At 37.7% G+C, this 24475-nt stretch overlaps 3 protein-coding genes across 3 annotated transcripts in view; 2 read left to right on the top strand and 1 right to left on the bottom strand.

Annotated features, from left to right (window-relative positions):
- rgs7a (regulator of G protein signaling 7a) overlaps positions 1-7581 on the top strand; it is a 62867-nt gene extending 55286 nt beyond the window's left edge. The window contains exons 9-17 of the mRNA XM_017431419.3: positions 1120-1194; positions 1325-1423; positions 1712-1773; positions 2226-2336; positions 2439-2564; positions 4376-4562; positions 4848-4937; positions 5517-5553; positions 6769-7581. Coding sequence (XP_017286908.1) covers positions 1120-1194; positions 1325-1423; positions 1712-1773; positions 2226-2336; positions 2439-2564; positions 4376-4562; positions 4848-4937; positions 5517-5537 — 771 coding nt within the window. The 3' untranslated portion in view covers positions 5538-5553; positions 6769-7581. The remainder of the gene's footprint in view (positions 1-1119; positions 1195-1324; positions 1424-1711; positions 1774-2225; positions 2337-2438; positions 2565-4375; positions 4563-4847; positions 4938-5516; positions 5554-6768) is intronic.
- A 1531-nt stretch (positions 7582-9112) lies between these two features.
- On the top strand, positions 9113-15714 carry grem2a (gremlin 2, DAN family BMP antagonist a). Its single transcript, XM_017428525.3, has 2 exons — positions 9113-9481; positions 14465-15714. Exon 2 carries the CDS (start codon positions 14466-14468, stop codon positions 15042-15044), a length of 579 nt encoding a protein of 192 aa, XP_017284014.1. The 5' UTR covers positions 9113-9481; position 14465; the 3' UTR covers positions 15045-15714.
- A 5828-nt stretch (positions 15715-21542) lies between these two features.
- LOC108245256 (formin-2) overlaps positions 21543-24475 on the bottom strand; it is a 34252-nt gene continuing 31319 nt past the window's right edge. The window contains exons 15-18 of the mRNA XM_017432022.3: positions 24258-24309; positions 23220-23369; positions 22279-22360; positions 21543-22106 (exon numbers count right to left, since the gene is read on the bottom strand). Coding sequence (XP_017287511.1) covers positions 22080-22106; positions 22279-22360; positions 23220-23369; positions 24258-24309 — 311 coding nt within the window. The 3' untranslated portion in view covers positions 21543-22079. The remainder of the gene's footprint in view (positions 22107-22278; positions 22361-23219; positions 23370-24257; positions 24310-24475) is intronic.

Here is a 24475-nt window from a genome sequence, read left to right on the forward strand (position 1 = left end):
TTGGCCAACATTTCTATAAATCCTTTGTTTTTATTGGTCTTCAGTAATATTCTAATTTTCTGATATGATGAATTTGAGATTTTCATTTGTTGTCATTTGTAATCATCAAAATTAAACGAAATAAACATTTGAAATATATGAGTTTGTATGAATATAATATACAAGTTTCACTTTTTAAATGGAATTACTGAAATCAATCTACTTTTTCATGATATTCTAATTTTATGACCAGCACCTGTATGAGCTGCAGATGCTACCTGTAACATTTAAACGGCAGAAAGAGGCAAACTCGCTGCACATCCGCCGACGTGGATTTGCCTCTCGCAGTACATGAAATGCCACATCAATAACTGTCACAACACATGAGCTTCAGGGCTGCTCTTTACCTTGCTCCTGAACTCTTGCTTCGCGTTAGCATTTAGTTTTCCTCCCCCATAAGGTTAAAGGGTCTCCTTTGCTCTGTTTCTCCCCCACATCCAGAGCTCGCCAGTTAATTGGAAAATAACAAGTTCAATTTATGCGTCCTTGGAGCAAAATAATCAATATTAATTCAAATTTCACAGTGACGCCGTCAAGCTTCTTAGCTCTGTTCTCCTGGAAGAGACCTAGATTAAGACCACTTGTTCAATCAGCCGGTATCTGTACTCTGATTTCCTGCCGGTTTACATTTTTTGTACATTTTTTTCCACATTTGCTGTTTAATTAACCAGCATCTGACACATCATCTAAGACACTTCACAGCACTGCTCAGCAGATTAGATTAGCTGAAATTCATGTAGTTGTAAAAATTCTTTTGCCCATTGTGGTGTCACTCTAGAACAGTATAGAGAGCATACCATGCTATAAGGCAGTGGTGTCCAATCCTGGTCCTAGAGGGCCACTATCCTGCATGTTTTAGATGTTTCCCTGCTCTTTGGCAGGTCTTCAAGCTCTGCAGAAGCTCGTTAATCACTCAGTCATTCAAATCAAGTGTGTCAAAGCAGAGAAACATCTAAAACATGCAGGACAGCGGCCCTCCAGGACCATGATAGGACACCACTGCTATAAGGGTTTACCTAACAAGCATAATAGGCTGATTTCCCTCATGATTATCTGCTCCTCTCCTCACTCTCTTCACAGCCTGGATGTGTGAACACAACAGAAGTTGACATAAAGAAGTCCTCCAGAATGAAAAACCCTCACAAAACGAGAAAGGTAAGCCTCTGAGTTGTTACACTTTTTTAAATATATATATTTGTGTAGCAGATTACTCTTGTTGATTTATGACTGAAGGTTTAAGGCTACTTATTTTAATCCTTTCTTCTTTTTTATTTTGGCATCCTAGTCAGTGTACGGGCTGCAGAATGATATCCGTACTCACAGCCCAACGCACACCCCCGCTCCAGAGGCCAAACAGCCGACAGAAGAAGAACTGCAGGAACAGGTTAGACCAGCAGGTGGCGGTCTAGGTTTACAGACAGGATCTTTAACAATTTCATGGCGATGGTCCTTTTCAGGATTAGAAGTTTGGGTCATTTTAATAAAAACTAAGTTGTGGATAAGTGTACATGATATAAGACAGAGGTTTAGGTGTATTAAACAAATGTATGTACAGTATATGTGTACGCAAAACAAACAAAAAAATTCTTGCTTGTGGTTATGCTATTTGCAAACCATAGTTTTTAGTTAATTTATAGTTTACTTTATTGTTCTGTGCTATTTTTTTTTTCAGATCACCTTTTGGCAATTACAGTTAGACAGACATCGACTGAAAATGTCCAAGGTGGCAGAGAGGTGAGCTATGTTCTTTGTGTCTTTATTGAGTTCAGCTATCGATCTGTTTATTGAGCTGTTAAACGGCCTTACATGCCGTGAAATTAGGAACTTTAGTGACCTTGAAAATTGCGTGGGCTCAAACAGAACGTTCAGTTCTTGTCAGCACTGATGACGCAAAAATACTAGATGTGTCAGTTTTTAGTTTGTCTCTTTACAAATAAAGAAAAAAAAACAAAGAAAGAAAAAAAACAGGCATATTCAAGCATAACCTTTCTATCCTCAAACTAGGTCAAAACCTTTGCCTTTTATTTCAGTTTGAAATATTTGCTCTTGAGGAGTTTACTTTTTGACAGTTCGAGCTTACGAGTAAACAACCCAGTCATCACTCACAGAGGGGCGTATTTTCACAAAGAATATTTTATCCTTTCAATGTCTCCAATGTGTCTTGTGTTGTTTTCATTTAAAAACAGTTTGCTGGGTTACACAGAGCAGTATGTTGAATACGACCCCTTCCTCACGCCTCCGGACCCGTCTAACCCCTGGATCTCAGATGACACCACACTCTGGGAGCTTGAAGCCAGGTGGATGCGTGCCGCCAAAGATTGATTAAATGAATGCATTACTTAAAAATACCACAGCTGGGTGTGTTTTGTGGCGTTCTGAAGTCGTGTTTCCTCCTCCAGCAAGGAACCAGGCCAGCAGAGGGTAAAGAGGTGGGCTTTTGGCATCAATGAGGTTCTCAAAGATCCTGTGGGGAGAGAGCAGTTCCTCAAGTTCCTTGAGTCTGAATTCAGCTCCGAGAATCTCAGGTACGTAATGAATTAGGATTATTAAATTCATTAGAAATTAACCTTATTTACCAGGATTGTCTGAAATTAACTGGATTACAATAAAAGTTGCATGTATAATTAGGAAAGCAAACCAGAATTTATGTTGTGATTTATTTGTTTTTAACTGAAAATTTTAAAGAAGTTGCTGTTTTTAACACCATACATCAATTAACTATTCACAACATCATAAATAACCAAGATATGGTTGTCATTTTACATCAATCAACAATAACATCAAAACCACCTGTTTACAATCGTGTCGCTGTTTTTGTGCCACCAAAATAACTCTTATTAGGACTTAGTAGGACATAAACACAGGTTTATGTGGCGATTGTGGTTTGTCCTATCTCATCAGGAAACTGGCTGCAGGCCCTTTGGGTCTTATTAGGTAGTTAAACTGTGATATGTTAGGAAGCCTTTGTGGGTTTAAAGTTGCAGTTAATGTGCCTCTTTATGGAAACATAACCAAAAAAAACAACAACTAACTGAACAAACAAACAAGCTGAAAACAAAACATCTTTCTAAGTCAGAAAAAAAACTAAACCAGAACGTAAACATTTTCCTAAATCATGACCTCAGCACCTGTCTAAAATAAGTTTGAGCCTCTTTTAGCATGTTGCTTCTCTTTTATTATGTAGTTTTACAATTTAAGAACCAGAAACACAAAAATTACAGCTTTGATTTAAACATTATCTGTTTGAAAAAGAGAACATAAGAGTGCCTGTAAAACTACTATTGAATAAAACCCTCTTCCCATGAAACACAAGGCAAAAAATTAAAAATCACCTTACTAAGATGAATTAAAGTGCACATACACACTGAAGCAATTAAAATAACTCACACACATATTAACATTAGGAAGTCACATTGCCATAGTGTTGGATGTGGATAAATCAGCTTCTCTGACAAGGAGAGAACTGTTCAATATCTGTCTTGAATGGGTTTTTAATGACTGAACAAATTACTCACATAATTCCAGGTGTCAAAAAATATGAAAGATCTCTGCAGCAGATAGCTTAGTCCCAATAATGAGATTTAACCTTGAGTTATTTTAAACTTTCATATTCATAGTAAAAGTACCTGTACGTGAGAAACGTGTTGAATCTAACGTTTTAAAATATGAACAACTGTTGCCCTGGGTAGAGATAAAAACTATGCCAATCAATATATTCATGGTAACAAGACTCCATCAGAGCATCAAAGGTGCATAAAAATAAAAGGTGACAGATGACTCCAGCGCTCCCTCTGATGGCACAAGCCTGAACTGTCTCTGCTTCAAGGTTTAGTTCAGATCTCCGACATTTCAGCCTCATTTCACCTCTGCGCTCCAAAAAACAACGATTTTATCGTGAAGAATGTTGTTATTTCACTCATATAATGAATTTGTAAATTAATTCAGTTAAAGCGTTATTGCTAAATCAAGAAGCGACGCCTCTCCAGTGAAATATATTTGTTAATGTGTAGTAATTTGTGAGATTTTCAAGACCAAGTTTATGCATGACACATATTTCCCTTGCAGAAGTATAGGTCTTTATTATTTTATAACACAGGCAGTCAGGCTAAGCTAATATCCTGTGATGTTTAATACTCTGCCAGTACAGATCAGGTTGGAATTCAGTGCAGATTTTGTTAAAAAAAATATGATAAATTTACTGGTGAATAATTAGTAGACCAAAAGTCCAAAAAGCAAAATATGTGATTTACATAATTTCAGCTGCAGAATTTGTTTGCTTCAGTCTAAGAGTACTGTAATAATAAGCAACATTATTGCTCTTATTGTTGGAATTTAGGTTCTGGCTTGCAGTCCAGGAGCTAAAGAAGCGTCCCATCAGAGAAGTTCCGACTCGTGTTCAGGAAATCTGGCAGGAATTTCTGGCCCCCGGGGCGCCCAGTGCCATAAACGTGGACTCCAAGAGCTATGACAAAACCACCCAGAATGTCAAAGATCCTGGACGCTACGCCTTTGAGGACGCACAGGTGAGTTATTATTCAGTTATCATACAGACACAATAAAGTTTGTCTCTGTGAAACTAACAGATTAACAAAGAAAAAGTTCCGCTTTCTTTTGGGAATGTTGAAGCAATCTTACAACCATCCCTTGCAGCTGCTAAAAACAGCCGTACATCTGCTCGTAGCGCTTTATGACTCACAGCCGTCTGGTGGATCCGCTGAATTTTGCATTTCCTGTTTCCTATTCAGAGCACTGTTTTAGCTGTGTCTGATGGTTTCATCCCTCATTTTCACACTTTGTTTCTGCATCAGGAACACATCTACAAACTGATGAAGAGTGATTCTTATAGCCGTTTCATTCGTTCCAGTGCCTACCAGGAGCTATTACAGGCCAAGAAGAAGGTGAGCTCCGGACATAAAACGCAAAACAAATCCTTCAAATAGGATGGAGTAGATGGCATTGCATGAATGTGTGTGCAGCCCTGTAATGGCTCATTTGTAATTAGCCAATTGGTCAAAATGGGTCTCTCGAAGATAAACGGTTCCTAAAATATGTAGGGAATTGCTGAAAATTGAGGTGTAGGAGGTCAAAGCAAAGCACATTTTAAACAAACTGTATTTCCAGCAATAGCAAAGACAGAAAAGATAACATTTCTTTCAGGTGTGAATGGTGAAGCAGCCAGACAGGACTCACATCAGGCAATTAGAGAAAGTGCGAGGGGAAAAAAGAGAGCATAAACGGGGGTTGTCATAACATGACAAAGAAAATTCAGCTTTACTTCATCGTAATTATGTGCCTAAAACCTACTCTGTCTCACACCTCCTACACTTTCCTACAGCTTGTCATTCTGACAAAAAAAAAAAAAAATCAGTATTATATTTAGATATTTTTTTAAAACAATAAAAGATTTTGTTATGTTTGTCTTTCTGATCAGTTATGATGTAAATTGCAGGATTAATGTGTCTTTTTTGTTTCCACAGAAAAGTAAGAATTTGTTCTGAAGCCTCTTGCTCCCAGGTAATGTCCAGTATTAGATCCCATCATAGGTTACCACTAAAAATAATAATAATACTTCCAACTATGGCACATGTTATGCAATGAAAGCTCACTATAGCATTAAATATACAAAATACAAGAAATGCTGCATTAAATTTGAGCCATGCTGATTCCATCATCATGTATATTTTCTACTTAGTATATGCGACCTTGCTGACATCTGAGATTTAAAGTTATTGAGGAAATGTTGGATATCTATCACAAGAAAGTGGAGGTGTCAGCTGGTGAAGCCAATTGTCGGTGGAGTGTTTGAAGGCAGGCAGGGGATTTAAATTAACGTACACATTTTATAAAACAAAATAGAACAAACTGCAGTATTAGAGAGCCTTCATACATACATTTAAAAAAGGTATAGCTAGCATAAAAAAGACAAAGAACAAGGTGAAGCAACAGTTACACTGAGGAAGGCTACTGACTGATATCACCCAGGAGATCTAATTAGCAAACAAGAACCAGGTGTGAGAGGAACAAAAAGGGAGAAAAAGGCTGTTTTTCTTCATTTTTTATATTTTTCTCTGTCCACAGGTTTTAGCAATCGTTGTAATACCCCTGCTGTCCCACTAGGTGCCGAGAGCAGCTGCATTAACAACATTAAAATACAGAGAAAGAGCATTCTTAGCTTTGCTAACGGGTTTCCCAAAATATTCACAATTTTTTGTTTGCTTTTTTTGTTTGTTTGCTTTGATACTGTTTGCAATTTCCTCTCAGTTATCAACTATTTCAGTGACAGGATTAGGATGAAGCAAGACAAAAAAGTAAAAATAGCTTTACATATGTTTCTAGTGCAAAATCTCCATTTTGAATTGTGTCTTTTTTTTAAATGTTTTTATCTATCCAAAAAACTCCATTTGTTTTTGGGCACGAGCTGCAAACACAGCAGAAAGTTTCAGTTTTCAAAAAAAATATCGGGAGTAGTGTAGATGGGGCCAAATTGAAACAAACCAGGGAACAGATAAATATATAGCATAAATAGAAGCTAAACCACTTTACTTGAAAAAACTTGAAAAGCTTTTTTAAAAATGTACCACAGTCCAAGTGGATTAAAAAAGCCTATATTTTGGTCATCTTTGTACTGCTGTTTGAAAGAAAACATATTAAAAGAAGAACTCAAAGTTGCCAAACTGAAGACATTTTTTTAAACCTTTGAAATCTTCTCCTCTGTCTTCTTGAGCACAGGGGGAACCACTGGCAGGCAAGAGATTGACAGGTCGTGTGCCACCATGCTAAAATCAATGGCTTCCCTCTCTCTGGGACATAAAGAAAGGGACCATCTCATCTCTACATCATCATTGTCCGTCATCTGCTCTTGGCTCAGCCAGACGAAGAGCCAATCCGCCTGTTCGTCTGTTGTCCACAGGAAGTTGCATGTCCATGGAGAGGATGCCTCTGCGTCTCTCTCTCCTTTCAGAACAGATATTATTCCAGTATTCTCAGAAAGAAGGCACTGCTGGACTCGTGAGGACAGTGAGATGGGGAAAAGGAAGAAAGTCAAATCCAGTGATCCAGTTCTTTCCATCGAAACTGCTCGGTTGAAGCCTTTTCTCTCACTTCCAGCTGAAATAAATGATGTCAGAGAGAAACAAGAAAACAACATAGAACAAAAACCGTAGAATGACAGCTTAAACCGATAAACCTAACCAATTTCATTGCTTTACATGACGTTACAGATAATTTGTCACGCTATGGGAAGTGTTGTGCAGAATGAATATACAAAATATATAAACATATATATTACAATTCTGATTATTGTGCATCTAGTTTGCTTTTCATTATTTTATTGCACTAAAATAATTAGCACATATGGTTGTCATTGCACCTGTAAAGTCCAAATTTACAAAAAAAAAGCTGTCTCCTGTCTTATGTAGAACATAATTCTTTGTTATTCTCTCCTGCATTTATTTTTTATACCATATTTAAATACACTTTTACTTACTTGTATTATTAAAGTTGATCCTCTATCTGTTACTAAGGCCTGAGCTTGTATTTTTTTTTCCCATTCATCTAAATCTGTCTCCATATTTAACTCCTGGCAATAATATGCCTGCTCTTCTCTGGCTCTTTGGCCCATAAATGAGAGACATTGTACTCATGCAAAGGATTTAGCATAAAATTGAGTTTTCAAGCTATGCACTTTTACCTTCTACCAGCAGAGGGTGATAACTTATTTCCCAAGGACTAAATAACCAGAGCCTCCTCAGCAAAGTTCAGCAAAATTTAGATAAATGTAACTTTGACATGCAAAAGTGTCATCATCTTCAGGCCCACTGAGAGGGTTATTGTTCAGACTTCAGCCCTCTGATGTTTTGCAGGATGTGTTGATGTTTCAGCTCTTTGATGGCAGAAGTGACCGTCTGTGTTTTCAGCGTCTGTGCCCAGCAGTCAGTTCGGCGAGAACCACAAAACAGACAAACATCTTTGTCTTGGTTGCATCAAGGAATTTGAATTGTGGCATTTTTCAAAGCATGCTGTTAGGCTGTCTGGGTACGTGCATATGATGATTTATGGATTGGAGGTTATGAGTTTTAATGTGATGTGGTTTTAGTGCCAATGAGAATTTTGCAGAAGACCATTGTTTGTTCACTGTCTCCCCTTTTCTTGTGTTTGGTGGCAAAAATGTCCTATTATTCCTGAACATTTGAGCGGAAATGTGAAGTTGCTCAGTGAAGAGAAAGTAAAAACCAATGCAAAAGATAATACTTACCTGCAGTGCTGTGCAAAAGTCTTGAGTCATTCATCATTTCTGTATACTTTACATGCAAGAAGCCAGACTTCCACCCCTCCCCCCTTTCTCTTTTATTTTTTTATTTATTTTTTTGGTAATCTTTGAGGTCTTAAATTATTTATCCAGGCTTTCTGAAAATATTTCAGAGTTTATCTCTGGTCTTTGGTGGTTTTAACTCTCATTTAGTCTAGTACTTAACCAATTTCAGATGAGTTTTTTTTTCTTTTGTTTTGTTTGTACAGCTACCTAACTCAGAGATATTGATGATTCAGGCACATAAAAGGCTCCTAAACTCAAGGCACAAACCAGTGTTGAGTTGATGCGTAGCAAAGAACCCATTTTAAATTAAATCTTTCAGTACAGTTACTAGCAAGTTTTGTCAAGAAGATACAATTTGTTCCCACTGTTTAGTCGAATGCATGAAAATTGATGCAAACTAGAAATAGATTCAGAATGATTTAAAACTTTTTCACAGTTCTATAGTTATGCATACAAACATTAGATACATACATGATACATACACTTAGGTTTGCTATCCTTTCACTTTATGTGGCTCATTTGTGATTCTATAAATCGTTTTAAATGGCTTAAAACACAAAAAACTTACTTCTCAGAAAATGGTGAGGTACAAGGACTGGATTTTATAAACTGACAGACAAAGGTAGACACATTGAGAGGCATATATAAATGAAAACAGAGAAATTTGGTTTGATTCCCACAGTGACCACGGCCAATAGGAAATAACCCTCCCAGTTTTGAGAAAGGAGGTGGGGTGGCAGGGATTCAGACTAAGGCAGGCTTTACAGTGACTCAAACCTTCTCAAAGACAGACTGCAGACAGTCTCCTCAGAACAAAGATATGAGCTTACTGTGACTAACCCGGAGCTTTTTCTCTTCTACCAGAAACTTTAAAAAGAAAACATTAAAGGTAGAGAAGAAGGGAGATGAGATGCAACAAGGTCAGGAGGATGTGAAACTGAGCGAGTCCTTCACTTTTTACAATATTTAGTTTAAAAAAGAGACACCAGAACAAGCCTGAGGATACTACAGATTATGTTGCCATGGAAACCAAAACCTGGAAGTGGACACAAGGACCACTGAAGGTGGACAACCTCCTTTGACTGCATCATCAACACAATACAATCCTGCTGCACACTGTGGTGAGAGGTACATAAACTTTTTCATTCTGGTGACATTTATCTAACTTGTACTCAAAGAAAATTGATTTAAGGGTTTAAGAGATATGACACCAGTTATACAAGGTAAGAAGTATAATGAAGTTCTTCCAGCTGTCAGCTAATAGGACAAGTTTACTTTAATGAACCTTTTTTTTAAGTTTATGTTGAACAATACCGCACATTCACATGCTTCTTTAATTACAGAAATTTATTTAAAGTGACAACATTTTAAATGTGATAAATGCTTTATAGATGGACAATGTAACAAAGTGCAAGAGAAGACATTTTCAACTGCAATGCATCTTTCAAATTAACTGAAAAAAGAGTCACTCTGTGAGTGCTGATTTGACATATCCCACGTGAATGTGAACTTGAGTGACTCAGTGAGTCTGAGTGACTCAGCACAGAACCATGTAATTGAAAAAAACAAACAAACAAAAAAAAAAACAGCAGTCCTACAGCTATTTTATATTTCTGCCAGGAAAAATGATTTGACTCCCACTAGGGCCACCCATTGTAAAAAATAAAAAAATAAAAATATGTATATGTATACCTTCAAGGCACTGTAAGGTGTCCTAGATAAAAGTGTTACCTGAATTACTATAATTAGTGGCTGGAGGTTGTAGATAATTAGTGTTATGAGTGAGAGAATTAGAGAGTGATGACAGAGAGTTGTAGTGAGCCTCTCGGTGAGATTAAAAGTCTCTTGATCTTTCCAGTGAACACAAAAAAAGACAATAAGATGAAGATGATTACAGCAAAATTAGCTTTTACATGTTACAAAAAAAAATCTCTCAGCTCATTTGAACAGGTGTAAATTTATGTGTGTTCATTTTGTGTCACGTTTAAACATATCTTTTTTTAATGTTTGTCCAAGCTGGTGTGTGAACATTTTTTTTTTTTGTTGCGTGAACATGCGGCATGCGTGCGGTGAATGGTGGGGAGTTTGCCGTCTGATCCTTCGGTGACTGCACCACCTTGTACAGTCTGCTCTGATGTCAAAGAGGATTTAGCTCATAGACACGCTGTCATTTCTTTAGCAATAAAAAAAAAAGAAAAACATGAGCTTCTATAAACAGTTACATTTATATGTGATCGAAACTTTAACATAACTTAGTGCTTCGTGTATCAACAGGCTCCTTCACAAAGCTTATGAAAGTGATTTAAACAAACAGTGTAAATCTTAATTATGCTCATTTGTGGCAACATTTACAACGTGAACAAAATATGTCTTGAAAAAACAAATTTAAACCCTACAGCAAGCAGTGGCTTGTTGGTGCATCAGTCTCATGTCTTATAGGCAAACACTGCTTAAAGCTAGAGAAGCTGATTTTAAATCATAACAGAGATCTTGTTACCCAAATGTACGAGGAATGCTAGTGGCATAAAAAGACTACTTCATAATTAAGGTTTTGTTAGAAATTTGTGATTTATAAGATGTGGGAAAAGAGCAGTTAATAGATGTGAAATAAGTCAGTTTTAATGACATAAAGAGCATGTAGGAGGAAACAAGGCCAAAAACCTCAAGCGCAAATAGAAGAAGGTGGTAAATGATTCTGATAAAAGGTGTCATCCTGATCTGCAAAGGGAACACCTGAAATATCATAACACCTCTAATTGGTTTTCATCCTCCACTGAAGCACTTTATGGCGATGAAGCAAAGTAGCTGTCAGTACTTAGCTTGCTAAGTATTATATCTGGTTTAGAGTCATTATTAAGATGAATTGAGGTGACTAATGGCTGCCTAAAGTACCTTAAGCAGCCTTCTGGCAATGCTGGCATTAGACACATTTACATAGCAAAGCCCCCCCTTAAAGGAGCCCCCCAACCACCAACTGTCAGTAAGCCAAAAGCCAAGTGTAGTTTGGGAAAAGACACTCCGCAAACACAGATAATGACATGGTTCCTCTTTGTGTTATTGGCTCAGAGAAAAGACATTTCATTTACCTCTCTATCCCTCTTTCTCCATACTGTACATCCTGTGTATGTGTGTGTGAGCCTGCCTGGGTGTGTGTGTGTGAGGGAGAGAGACAGCACACATGTGGTTACACATTGGTGTGTGTGAACATTTGCTCATGTGTGTGTGTGTGTGTGTGGCTGCTCGTGAGTGATTGAGGTTTGTGCTGCACGGTGAATTAAATGCAGTTTTACTGTAATTAACTGCACTTAGCAGTCTCTGTGTGAGACTTTCTGACGCACCAGTAATTGAGGTATCGTGTTTTGTTTGTTTTAACCTGCCTTTGAAGACATGCTGGGAAGACATTACACATGGTTTAGTGGAAATACATCTGTGTGTACAAATTTGGGAGACTTGAAAAGAATCATTTTTTTTTCCTATCATTTAACAGCCAAATACTTGAAATGTGAACACATTTCGCAGCCAGGCTGGAGACTGTAATAATTAATTGGAAAAAGAAAGAGGCTCATTGTTATCCAGACAGAAAACATTACCATGGCATTATCATGCCATTCTGAAAAATACAACATGGCAAGTTCCCACTGATGATAATAGCTGTTTTCAAAAGGGCTTGTGTCTAGCTCAGCAGTCTCTTTGGTATTTGTTTCTGGTATTTGTAATTTCATTAGAGGGTTGAATTTGGGAACCAAGGTCTGCCACAGTTCAGTGAAGCAAATCCAAAGAATTTGTGGTTCTGGTAAAACATAAAGCTGTGTTTGTGGACAATATTAGTCTTCAGCAGACAGAAAGGTCCAGTGCAGTTTTGTCTCAGCATTAACACACAAAACCACAGTCTCCTTCCGTCTCAGGGACTGTGTGGTGATTAGTGTCAAGATAAAATAAAAGACAAGCAGCTTGTAGACAGATATGCAGTTGTGGGAGGTGGGCCTAGACTGTCCAAGAAGCCCAAGTGGTGTTTGTTTCGTTTCTGAGTAGGTCATCTGTCCCAGATCCCCATCATCTCTTCAACTCCCTTCATTTTATCGTTTTTCCCCAACCACTAACCACCCACCCATCCACTTTAGAGCGCCCCAAAAGTCTCTGAATTCTTACCCCCAAACCTCAGTTTGTTTTGCTGCAGAGATTGCTGAGTATAGCTTGCCAGAGACACCACTGTTTTGTACTTAGGCTGAGTTTGGGGGTACATAGCTCAGCTTCTGAAAGAGGCATCAATCGTACCTTATGTACATATGTACACAGTCAATCCAGTAATTCCTTCTTTGTTCCCAAGGGTATCTAGAAAGTAGCTCAGCAGTGTAACGGGATGTTTCTTTGGAAGACAGATAGTAGAAGGACAGGAGGAAAAAAAGGAGAAAAAAGTGCACAAATATGCAGAGCTTACAAGTCAGGCCAGGAGTTTATGCAGTTAAACGTACTGTCAACACAGAATAAGACAGTACTGTTTTAGACAAATGAGACTGTGTTGTATATGAAAGGTACTGTAGTTCACTGGGGAATGAAGGAAGGTCATGATTTCTTAATGCAGAAGGAAGCAGTAAGTGTCTTTTGACTTCATGATGAGTTTGTGTGGGTGTGATATTTTAGAAAACAAAACCTACTTTCATACATCATCTCTACACGATGGACAAACAGCTGTTGTGTAGCTTATGGTGAGCACGGCTGGGACATTGATAGAATGACTTGCGTGCTCCTGCAGCTTTGACAGAACTGCCATGGCCTTAAGATGAAAGGCAAAAATAACAACAAAAAAAAACAAAAAACAAAAAGAAAACACAACTGCAAACAAAGTGGATTATGATAAAGTAATTTGTTCCATGTCAGAGTGAGTCACAGGTCCAAGAATGGAAAAAAAAAAAAGCAACCGTAGAAATTTGCACAGCAAAGAAGTGTCTGTGAATAAAAGCAGCCAATGGCCTTGGGGCAGTTTGGTTCCCCATCAGAATTTCTGACTTAATATCATGCAATGCTCGTCAAGAGCAACATCTGCTGAAAAGATGCTTGAGTGATGGTCAAAAATGTGCTGGCCCAAACACTGACAGCATGCACTCAGGCGGATACTCCATCGTGAATGGCAGAGAGATCATTTCTCCAGATCTGATATGAGCATGATACAGAATGGCATTTATGGACATACAGGTCACTCTCAGTTCAGGTTTCTCCACAGTATATCACCAAAGAGTAGAAGAGTGGACTCCCAAAGGGAACGGTACAATTCCTCAACTCTTCCCCTAATGACATGCAGATGGGCTGCTCTAATGCCTGTTTACATATCTGCGGCATAGTTCATGAGTAAAGTAAGCAAAGGCCTAATTATTTTACTCAGCGACGGGACCAATAAAATCAACTTCCCCTTCTCGTTATGGGTGCTTAAGTGCATCCTTTGATGGTGAGATTTTTTGTTTATTTTTGTAAGAGTTGCGTAGCTGAGAGGAAAGCAAATAGAAGTAATAATGACACAGAGATGCTGACAAATGAGGGTTCTGGTGATGGATTCATTTACTCAATGATGCCTGGAGGGCTGGACTGCAAAGGTGGTTAAAAATCAAAAAAATCAATCAAATTTTATTTGTATAGCACATTTCAGCAGCAAGGCATTTCAAGGTGCTTAACATAATTAAAAAACAAAATAAAAACAGCATGTGACAATGAATAAACAGTAAGAAAGAGACAAACATCAAAAACCTGCACTCTAACCCTAATTTAACCATAAGCAACTCTAAACATGTGGGTTTTAAGTTGAGATTTAAAGGCACCCAGTGTTTCAGCTGTTTTACAGTTTTCTGGAAGTTTGTTCCAAATTTGTGGTGCATAGAAACTGAATGCTGCTTCTCCTCGTTTGGTTCTGGTTCTGGGGATGATGAAAATGAATGGGCAATCACACAACTGCATCTTTGCTAGTTATTGAAATGTTTACCATTGTGTGAGTGTACTGGCTCATAAGGCCTTAATTGTGACAGAACCTTATATGTTCAGAATTGTAATAAATTTGTTTGTCTTTAGTCTTTGTCTGTCATGTCACGTTTTTTTTTTTTTGTTTTGTTTTGTTTTCTGCAGAATGCTGTGGAGAATAACTATCCCTATCATACTTGCTGGGTTTCTCTGCATGACTGCAGAAACCAAAAAGCTCCGTCCTCAGGGCTCCATACCGTCTCCATACAAGATGAAAGGGAACCTGTCTGCGGACCACCATCACAGACTATTGCAGCAGAAGCCAGAGGTCTTGTCTTCCAGCCGAGAGGCACTGGTTGTAACGGAGCGCCGTTACCTCCGGAGAGACTGGTGCAAAACCCAACCACTGCGTCAGACAATCAGTGAAGACGGGTGCCGCAGCCGCACTGTGGTCAACCGTTTTTGCTATGGCCAGTGTAACTCCTTCTACATCCCACGCCATATGGGCCCCAGCTCGGGTCATGGACAGAATCGAGGTCAGGCTTCAGGCTCTGGAAGAAAAAGTCACAACAAAGCCCAGGAGCCCTTTCAGTCCTGCTCCTTCTGCAGGCCACACCGCATCACACAGCTCACAGTGCAGTTAGACTGCCCAGACCTGCAGCCCCCCTTCAGATACCGTAAGGTGCAAAGGGTCAAACAGTGCCGCTGTATGTCCGTGGATGTGAGTGGTCATGGGAAGCTGTGAAGGAGGGCCTGAAGGTCTTGCGTTCTTTCAGGGGACTTGCAAAAGCAATGAATGACTTTGAGTGGAACTATTCAGTATCCTGTTGTACAAATGTTGGTTTGTCCTACATTACAAAACATTAATCAAACTGTGTAATACAAAGTATTACCACTTACTTAATTAGAAACATACAGCCAAGTTGTCATGTCAGTGCAGCTAAAACATGTAAGTGACGCTAGTAAATCAGTTGTTTGGGTTTAATAAGTGATTCCCCTCTGCCTGATATTCTACATATACCCAAAGGAAGTAAAACACAGCTTTTTAACAGGCTATAAAGCACAATGGACACTGAATATGACTGTGCTGCCCATAGTGTTTAAAAACTTTTTGTGAACAACTCAACCACTATGAAAATTTTATGTGGGATTTTTTTTTCTTTTTTTGCAGATGTTTGAAATTTACACAGCTTCCCCTGTTGTTTGTACCATATTTTACAACTATTGTATCCATTATCTTTAGCTATTTTGATCAGGATGTCTTCAATATTGAGAAAAAGAGTCCAAGAAACATGAAGCTACACTGCAATGACCATTGGTATCCACATGGCTGCAAGCTGACCATTTGTCATTTATTAGCTAGATTAAAAAAAAGAAAAAAAAAAAAACAACTTATTGAAGCATTTGTTATAGTGGTGCAATGCTATATACACAAGTTATATTTTCTGTATGTTTGTAATTATGTTTAAATATATTAAATCTATTTCATACAAAATGTGTTTAAAGCGCATTTATCACAAACAGATAAGGCAATTAGCAATGACAGTTTTTATTAAAGTTTAGTTAAATAGTTTTATTCAATAAATAGTTTATTGTGGGCATGGATATTTATTCAAAACACTATTGATGTGTATGAAAAAATATTGTTTTTTTTATAATACAGAAATTCAACCTTTTACACATCAGGGAGGGTCACTTGTCTGTAAGATGCTGCTCAAATTAAAACAAAAATTAACAACAACAAAATAACAAAACATTTCAGGAACCACCTGGCAGATTTGAATGAAACTGCCACAGTAAATTAAAAAAACAAAAGCACCAAAATGACCATAAATCAGTCATTTCTATCAATATTTAGCTGTAATCTGTTGTGATGGTAGCTGTCAGATTTCCCTAAGACATACTGTGATGGATAAGAGATCCTTCAGTTTTTTGATTGAAATGTTGCTAAAAACTATTGGAAAGAAAGTATGTTAGCAAAATATCTCCTGAACCACAGAATAGACTTTAGTGAAACTCAGAAAGTAATCATTATATGTATGTCTACAGCTGATTAACTTATGGAGTCATTAGGATTTAAGATGAGGAAAAATGAACCACATACTAAGTGGTTAATTCATCCGTTCCTGTTACTGTAACTTCATCCATCCTTGGTGATGTGAACGATCATTAGTTCAGTTGATTATTTGGGGACTGCCACTGGAATGATAGGAAGCACCCACACAAATGCTATATATAAAAAAATGGCCTGGTCACAGGATGTGTGCTATTACTTTTATTGGCGTTTCGAGTTAGTATGGTCACATAATTCGCAAAAAACAACGCCATTACAACAACAGCACAGCACCCAGGAAGATTTAGGCACACAAACTCCTCCACCACAAAAAGGTAATGATTCACAGGGAAGTAATGGTTTATTTTATTTATTTATTTTTGTTGTTTAAGTTGGATTTTAAAATACACATGTTCTGTATGTGTAATTTAAAGGGCAGCTGCTTACACAAGCAAGCCACAGACCTTCTGAGGAAATGTTCTAGAATTAAATGAGACAAAGACTAGTTATTGACCACAATGACAAGAAGTACTGTATGCTGTATGCCACTAACACAGAAACACTTTTTTTTAATGGGAGGAAACCGGAGTACGGAGTAAACCCAAACATTCACAGAAAGAACAAGCAAACTTGACAAAGATGGGCAGAGCTGAGATTTGAACCCAAAGAACCATCTCACTATGAGTCAGATATAAGGATACATACAGTAGTTGACAGGTTTTATTCAGTATCTCTTTTGTAAAATAATAGCTTTGCCACATCAGAACGAGACTGGAACCAGGCAGAGACCCCTTCAAAAGGCTTTTCCCACAGATGTGAGCATCCTCCTGAAGACATTTGGCCTATCTATATGGTATCGCTGTATTGCGATTTGAAAATTTAAACATAAGGCCAGGTTACTATTGAATTGCTCATCCGGGTCCATCAGTGCTTTACGGATTTCAATGTTAGAGCCATAAATCTGAAGAAGGTTCTTTTTTATGTTTTTAGTAAACTTGTCAATATTTTCCTTAAACGTTTGTACATCCAAACGACTTGTGCTCATTTGATGCATAAATACCAACGATAGATCCTCTGTGATATTTGGTACCAAAAACAGATTTATCAAACCTTTAGGGGCTTTATTCAGAAGCCTCATGACCAAAGCATAAGCAAGTGCATTGGCTGTGCTTTTATAGTCAGCTGAACTATCGTCTGGCTTTGAATTTAAATCATTTACAATCTCAGGCTGCCCAGAGGTGGAAATATCATTAGGGGGAGTCGGGGTGCGACTAGTTAAAGTTGTAACAACTTGATCAGGTAAATTTTGATTAATCGAATTGTCTCGTTGTTCAGATGGGCTAACAGGGGGTTCAGTGGGGGAATCTGACTGTAAAATGGGTTCAGACTCTGTAGTACTGTCTAAAGTAGTAGACAGGAACCCAGAACCTTGGTTCTGTTGTACCAGTCCTAATTGAAATTTGAGATAGTTTATAAGTTCCTCATCAAAAATCTCATTTGGATTCGTTGCTGCTCTCAGAATATTGTCATTTGAGCCGTATTTTTGAAGAAGGTGCCCGTGTATTGTTTTAGCGATGTCATCAATATTTTCTTCACAGATTTCTACATCAAGGCAGCTTTTGTCCTTTTTATACAAAATTAATGATGTGAGACGTTTTATAATTTTTGTTATAACAGTCTTATTCCTTGGACACTTAGAGGATTTTTTCAGAAGCCGTACGACCAAAGCAGATGTAAATGTTTTGGCTATAATTTTATCATGAGCTGAACTATCGGTTGAAGAAAGTCCCTTCTTTGAATCACGTAAATTAATTTTTTTCAATCTATTCCTTTTTTTAATCAGGTTTCCAGGAGCTGTGTCATCTGCTGGATCCTGCATCTCTTGCAAAACCACTCTCTTTATAAAATCGTTTACAGCATTCATTGTCAGTGTGTACAAATTGGCAGATGGAGAACTTGTCGACAGTTGGTTAACCATCTTTTTCATGTCCATAGTAAAAGATTCTGGCAAACTTTTGCCCTCCACAGATGTGGGCAAGTCATATGTCTTGCTTCTGAGAAGATGGTCATAAATTATGTTTTTTAAGTCTTCAGCAAAGTCTTGAACATCACCATTGGCTAAAATATCTTTGAGAGTCTTACCATAGATTCCTGACTTAACTTTGTCGATCAGCTGAATAAACACAACGCTTTTCGCCTGAAGATCTGTTTCTGATGGATCTGGCAGTGAGATGTGGATGGAGGCAGGTATTCCTGGTTCAAGGCCCTCTTGGGTGCTTCCATGAAGGCACAATGAAACGCACTGTGCGAATAAATTGGTATTTTTTGTAGTTTGCAGCATTTTTCTCTCTCAGAAGTTAAAACTTGTCTTTCCAAAGCGACCGGTTAGAACTTGAATGCTATTTCACTGAGCTGGAACGCATGACACTACCGTGACGTTTGGTGACGTGACAAAGGATCAAAGCGCGCAACGTGACGTCAGTTCCGGAGCCCGTTCCTTTGCTGCGGCTGCCTCTCCCGGATGTCCCTCTCAGAGCCAGCAGCGAGAGAACGTAAACACACACACGTGTTTAGAACTGTGCGCGACTGCGGTCACGTGACTGACGTAACCAAAAAACGGCTGCGTCGAAGCCGAGGTTCAAATCTAATGATTGCAGTCAGGGAACCTGCTGGGCAGCATCAGCTGTTAATAACAGAATGAGCTCAGCTCCTCTGACAGGTTGTCTCTGCTGTCCGTGGACATGACGTCATGACCTGCAGCTATTTAGTGCTCAGGCTGTGTGTCAGGGACCACTCTCAGCTACTACCACACTGTGACAGGCTGTTTTAACATAAAAGCGGCTTCACCACACTTACATTTCAGATATCTGAAATTGATTCATGACTAGACATTAGTTAATTAGGATATCTCTAATTATATTTTGACTGGTATAAATGTCAGATTTACAGTTAAGTTGTTTGGAGGCTCCAATTCAAAATATCTGGAATAAATTACAATCTAAAACGTATAATTCCGATATCTACAAGTAAATTATGATTAGTCATAAAGTAAATCTGAGATATAACTTTTTGTTTTGACTAGTCCTAATTCTAATTAAAGATATCTTAAATGATCTCATGATTCAAGATATCTTAAATGTATTTTTAGATATCTGAAACTAAGATTCAACTAGTGCCAAGTTAAATTGCAGATATTGTGAAAGCAAAAATACAACTAGACAAAACTAAGTTAGAGATATCTAGAGCTGTATTTATGACTAGTCAAAATTCTTTTTAGGATCTCCAAATGAATTATTTTATTTCAGCCTTTGCATTTCAGATATCTTGAATGGTCATTCTGACTAGTCAGAATTCAATTACAGATATCTGGAATAATTTGTCCGTCTAGTCAAAATTATCCAGGTTTACATGGAATTTTGGTTGCAAGTTTTTAGCCTGCCATATTTTATTATGTGTTTTGGTATTACTTGCATTTGCTAGTCTATGATCTGCAACGTCAGGCCAGACAAACTCCAATTCTCATGCTTTTTATCATGATTTTTAGTGCTGCAGCTCGTGCTCGATATGAATTGAGAAACACAGACAATTTATTGTCTGTAATTTATTTAGTTTAAGTTCATTCTGTGTGTCGGGAGAGAAAAAAATCTGAATTTTGTTGCAGATTTCTGAAGCACTTTTCAAGTATACAAAGTTTGCATTCTCTGCATGGTAGATGAGAGGGGAGCTTCCCTGGGCCTTTGGTTGGGGGGACTGGCTTTGACTGTTGTTTGTGCTTATTCACCGAACTGCAGTTCAGAGTGCCCAGCCTTCTTGGAGTCCTTAGTGGGGGTGCTGGAAGGTTTCAGCTGGGGACTTCAATACCCATGTGGGTAGCAACAGTGTAACCTGGAGGGTCATGACTGGGAGGAACGATCTCTGATCTGAACCCGAGCGGTGTTATGTTATTGGACTTCAGTGCTAGTCATGGTTTGTCCATAATGAACACCCTGTTCGAATACAGTGGTGTACACCAGGACACCCTGGGTTGCTGATCGCTTATAAACTTTGTAGTTGTGTCACTGGATCTGTGGCTGTATGTTTTGGGCACTCTGGTGAAGAGAGGAACAAAATTGTCGACTGATCACCACCTGCTGGTGAGCTGGAAAAGATGGCGGGGAAAGATATCAGACAGAACCAGTGGACCCAGATCTGTAGTGACAGTTTGCTGGGAACACCTGGCAGAATAACCTGCCAGAAAGATCTTCATCTTCATCACAGAACTTCAATTGACCTCAAGTTTGAGTGGGACATTTTTTGCACCTCTATTTTTGAGATGAATGCCTGAGCTGTGGCTGCAAAGTTGTTGGTGCCTCTCATGGCAGTCATCCTCAAACCCAGTGGTGGACACCCTGGGTGAGGAGGGGCATCAAGCTGAAAGAGTCTTGTTGGGTCTTATTATCTGGTAGGACTCCAGAGGCAGCTGTGGAACTATTCAGTTGGTTTGTCCTACATTACTCAAACTGTGTAATACAAAGGATTACCACTTACTTAATTAGAAACATACAGCCAAGCTGTTATGTCAGTGAAAAACAGCTGAAAAACACAGGACGTTAAACTGGTCATTTGGGTTAAATGAGTGACTTTCCTCTGCCTGATATTCCACATATACCCAAATGAACTAAAACACAGCTTTTTATCATTTTATGAAACATGAAGCTACACTGCAATGACCATTGGTATCCCCGTGGCTGCAAGCTGACCATTTGTCATTTATTAGCTAAAATAAATAAATAAAAAACATTGCAGCATTTGTTACAGTAGTACAATGTTATATATAAGAGTTATATTTTCTGTATGTTTGTAATTACATTTAAATATGTTTCATATAAAATGTGTTTAAAGTGCATCACAGATAAGGCAATTAGCAATTACAGTTTGTTGAAGTTTAGTTAAATAGTTTTATTCAATAAATAGTATCTTGTGGACATGAGTATTTATTCAAAAGACTATTATTGTACATTAAAAAAAAATTCTATTGCTTCTTTAAAATACAGAAATTCAAACTTTCACACAGCAGGGAAGGTAATTGTTTTTTAAAATTTTACTCAAAATAAACAAAAAGGAAAAATGTCTGAATATAACAGAAGGAACCTATCAGTTCACACCATATAAATATAAAATATTGGATGAAAAAAAAACCTATAAAGAAGGTGCAATTTGTAAAACATTTTAACTATCACCAAGTTTATAACAGTGAAACTTTTAAAAGTAAATTCAGCCAACTTCACCTTGTGTAAAACACATTTTTCCATTTTACATACATCATTTAATTAGAATTGCGGCATCTCAAAAATAATCCATTTCGGCTATTCCATAAGGCACTATACCTGCTCTTTAAAAATGCTAAATTTTGTGCTTGTCATCCTGAAAAATGTAAATAGTATGTTTTTATTGTCCAAAAATATAGCAAGAAAACTAGTTAAATAAAAAGATACACAGCCTATAAAACCTATACTGATCAAGTTTTTACAAAAAAGTCAATGTTCTGTGAACATTTTCTGAATAAAGTCTTGTCTAAAAAAATTGGTTGCAAAGTTTCATTTAAAAATGTGAGCCTTTTTTGTTTGGCTAAGAACAAAGAGCTTATTTTTTCATATATATATATTAAAATCAGAACAAACAACAATAACTTTAAAATTACTGGTGAGCCATGTTAGATTGTGCTTGTACAATAAATGATTTTTTGCTTCAGATCTTCTTACCCAGCTTTGCTTTCTGTGGAATAAAAAAAAAAAAAAAAGATTATTTATAACCAGTATTTACCTTAAATATTCAGACAGGAGGAGTTGGTCAAGAGAAACAACAGTTTGCGCCAAGGAAATATGATGCAGGAAGGTGCTATTAACAAATTAAATTGAACAAAAAAAGCAAACATTAGGATACATACTATTCCTGTGGCATTCTTGGTTGTCACGTTGTAAGTACCCTTCTGTCTGGCTTGCTTGAAGCACTCTTCAGCCATTTTTACCCTAAAAAAAAAAAAAAGAAAAAAGACCAGTAGGGACCACCATTGATCTATTGAAGCTTCAAGAGCAGATATTGTGACACTCATTACATTGTTGATATTTTACTGTTCAGTCTGTGCTCAAGGTGTTTTTTTATTACAAAGAGTTTGTCAAAGGCCAGTCCTACTACAAAAAGTTTCACTCAATTTGTTGCTGCATGGAAAGGAAAATTGATGTCATGATTAAGGACTAATGATCAGTAAGTTGCCATTAAAAGTGCGCAACCATTTTTTCCAAGGCATCTTTTATGCCTTGTTTCTGTGCCTTGTGCACTGCTTGTCTACATGTGCAGCTGTAGAGATCCTCTGGACTTTAAAAGGAAAACTAAAGTGAGAACTGGGATGATCGCCTATGGCACAAAGTTAATGCTTTTAAATTTGTTTTTATTCTTTCCTACTGAACAAGCAAACTGTGACATTAGACTCCTTTTGCAAATATGTTATCACAAATCGATCTTCATTGGAGATAATAGGCCAATTTGCCATTTGTTGACATATTCAACAATATCTTTACAGTCATCAAAGCACTGGAAGGCAACTGGATGGTGGAAGTTTTGGATCATTTGTCCTTTTTTTCTTCATGAATTTGAATGAATCCGATAGGATCTTCAGTGATTTCCAGAGGCACTGCAACTTATTAGGGCCACGGAAACAAGTTGGGGAGATTCCCAAATGTACAAACTTTGTTGCATCTGTAATGACGTTCTAGAATCAGATAGAAACAATGTAGAATCCCTGAAAGATAGTTTTTACTCAGCAGTTTCACATCTATTAGAAAAAAAAGTATATATCAGTTAAAATGTCACATTTTGAAGCTTTCTCACCGTTCTTGTAACAGCAGCTTATTCTGCTTCTTCCACTGCTCTTTGAAATCTGTAGAAAACTCGTGCCAAATGGAGAAAAATGTGTTGGGAGAGACTTCTTTCTCCCCTGCCTTGGGTTTTACCGAGAAGGACACACTCAACTCCAAAAAGCTGAAGACAGAGAACAAAAGCATTCATACTTCAAGGCCAAACTATTACAACACTAAGTTACAAAAACTTGCACCAAATCTTGTGAAATCTGGCAGAGCTATGCAAAATGTGCAAAATATCAAAGTAATTCTTAGAATAAGGTGGTTTTACAGATATTTGATAAGAATATCAAACAAAAACAACCAACCATTGGATTTTAGAGAACAATAAACACAAAAAGCAGCACATTTAGAATTGCGTTAAATGGCTAAGCTTCGATTAACTAAAACAGAACTCATATCCAGCTCATACAATGGTTGCTTCATCAGTGCTCTCCCTTGTGTACTGACATGCTCATACTATAACTGGAATTGTGATGAAAGAATGGGGGGGAAAAAAGGTATGGAAAGGAGACAACGACATCTTCTAAAAGAAAACATGCACATAGAAGTGGATGACACATGTTAAAGTGTTAAATGTGGCAGCCATTTGCAGTGGATCAATATAACGGACAGGTTGGTCTGTCTTTGTTTGGAGTGTGCTATAGGAACGCATTCCTAGCCGGCAGAAACAGAAGCCTGGAGCCATAGCTGTCTACTCCTGCTCCACTTAGATAAACAACGTAGATGCAGCATAGGGGGCCTCAAGTCTGCTGCAGGCCTGGCACGATTGGCCTGCACCTTTTATGTAACTGAAGGAACCAGGAGGCATAAATATTGACAAACCAGCAAGATTATATTTCTTTGTAGCCATAAGAACAAATCACTTCAAACTGTATTAGACTGCATTACCCTTTAGTTTCAAATTTACAGCTAAGATCATTCCTATGACACTTGAGAAAAGACCATATTTAAAAAAAATTAAAAAGTGGCTTTTTAAAAAAAATTGATGTAAACATAAATCTCTTACATATGCTGTGTGTCTGTCAGCTGCTTCTCCTGTATTTCAAGCTCAGATTTAGCTGTTGAGGAGAGTAAAACACAAGTTAAAAGGACTGGTATCTGAATATTGGCATTTCCTGAAGAAAAAAAATCTTTCACCCATCACTCAACTTGAACATACAAGAGGATTCAAGGTGTCACAATATTTGAACTCAGCCAATCATTTTCAGGGTCAACATTGTGCCA

This window comes from Kryptolebias marmoratus, linkage group LG22 (genome assembly GCF_001649575.2).
Source record: "Kryptolebias marmoratus isolate JLee-2015 linkage group LG22, ASM164957v2, whole genome shotgun sequence".
Taxonomy (NCBI): Eukaryota; Metazoa; Chordata; class Actinopteri; order Cyprinodontiformes; family Rivulidae; genus Kryptolebias; species Kryptolebias marmoratus.

Excerpts from the sequence above, each read along its gene's own strand:
- grem2a (XM_017428525.3), top strand. The coding sequence starts at position 14,466 with ATGCTGTGGAGAATAACTATCCCTATCATACTTGCTGGGTTTCTCTGC.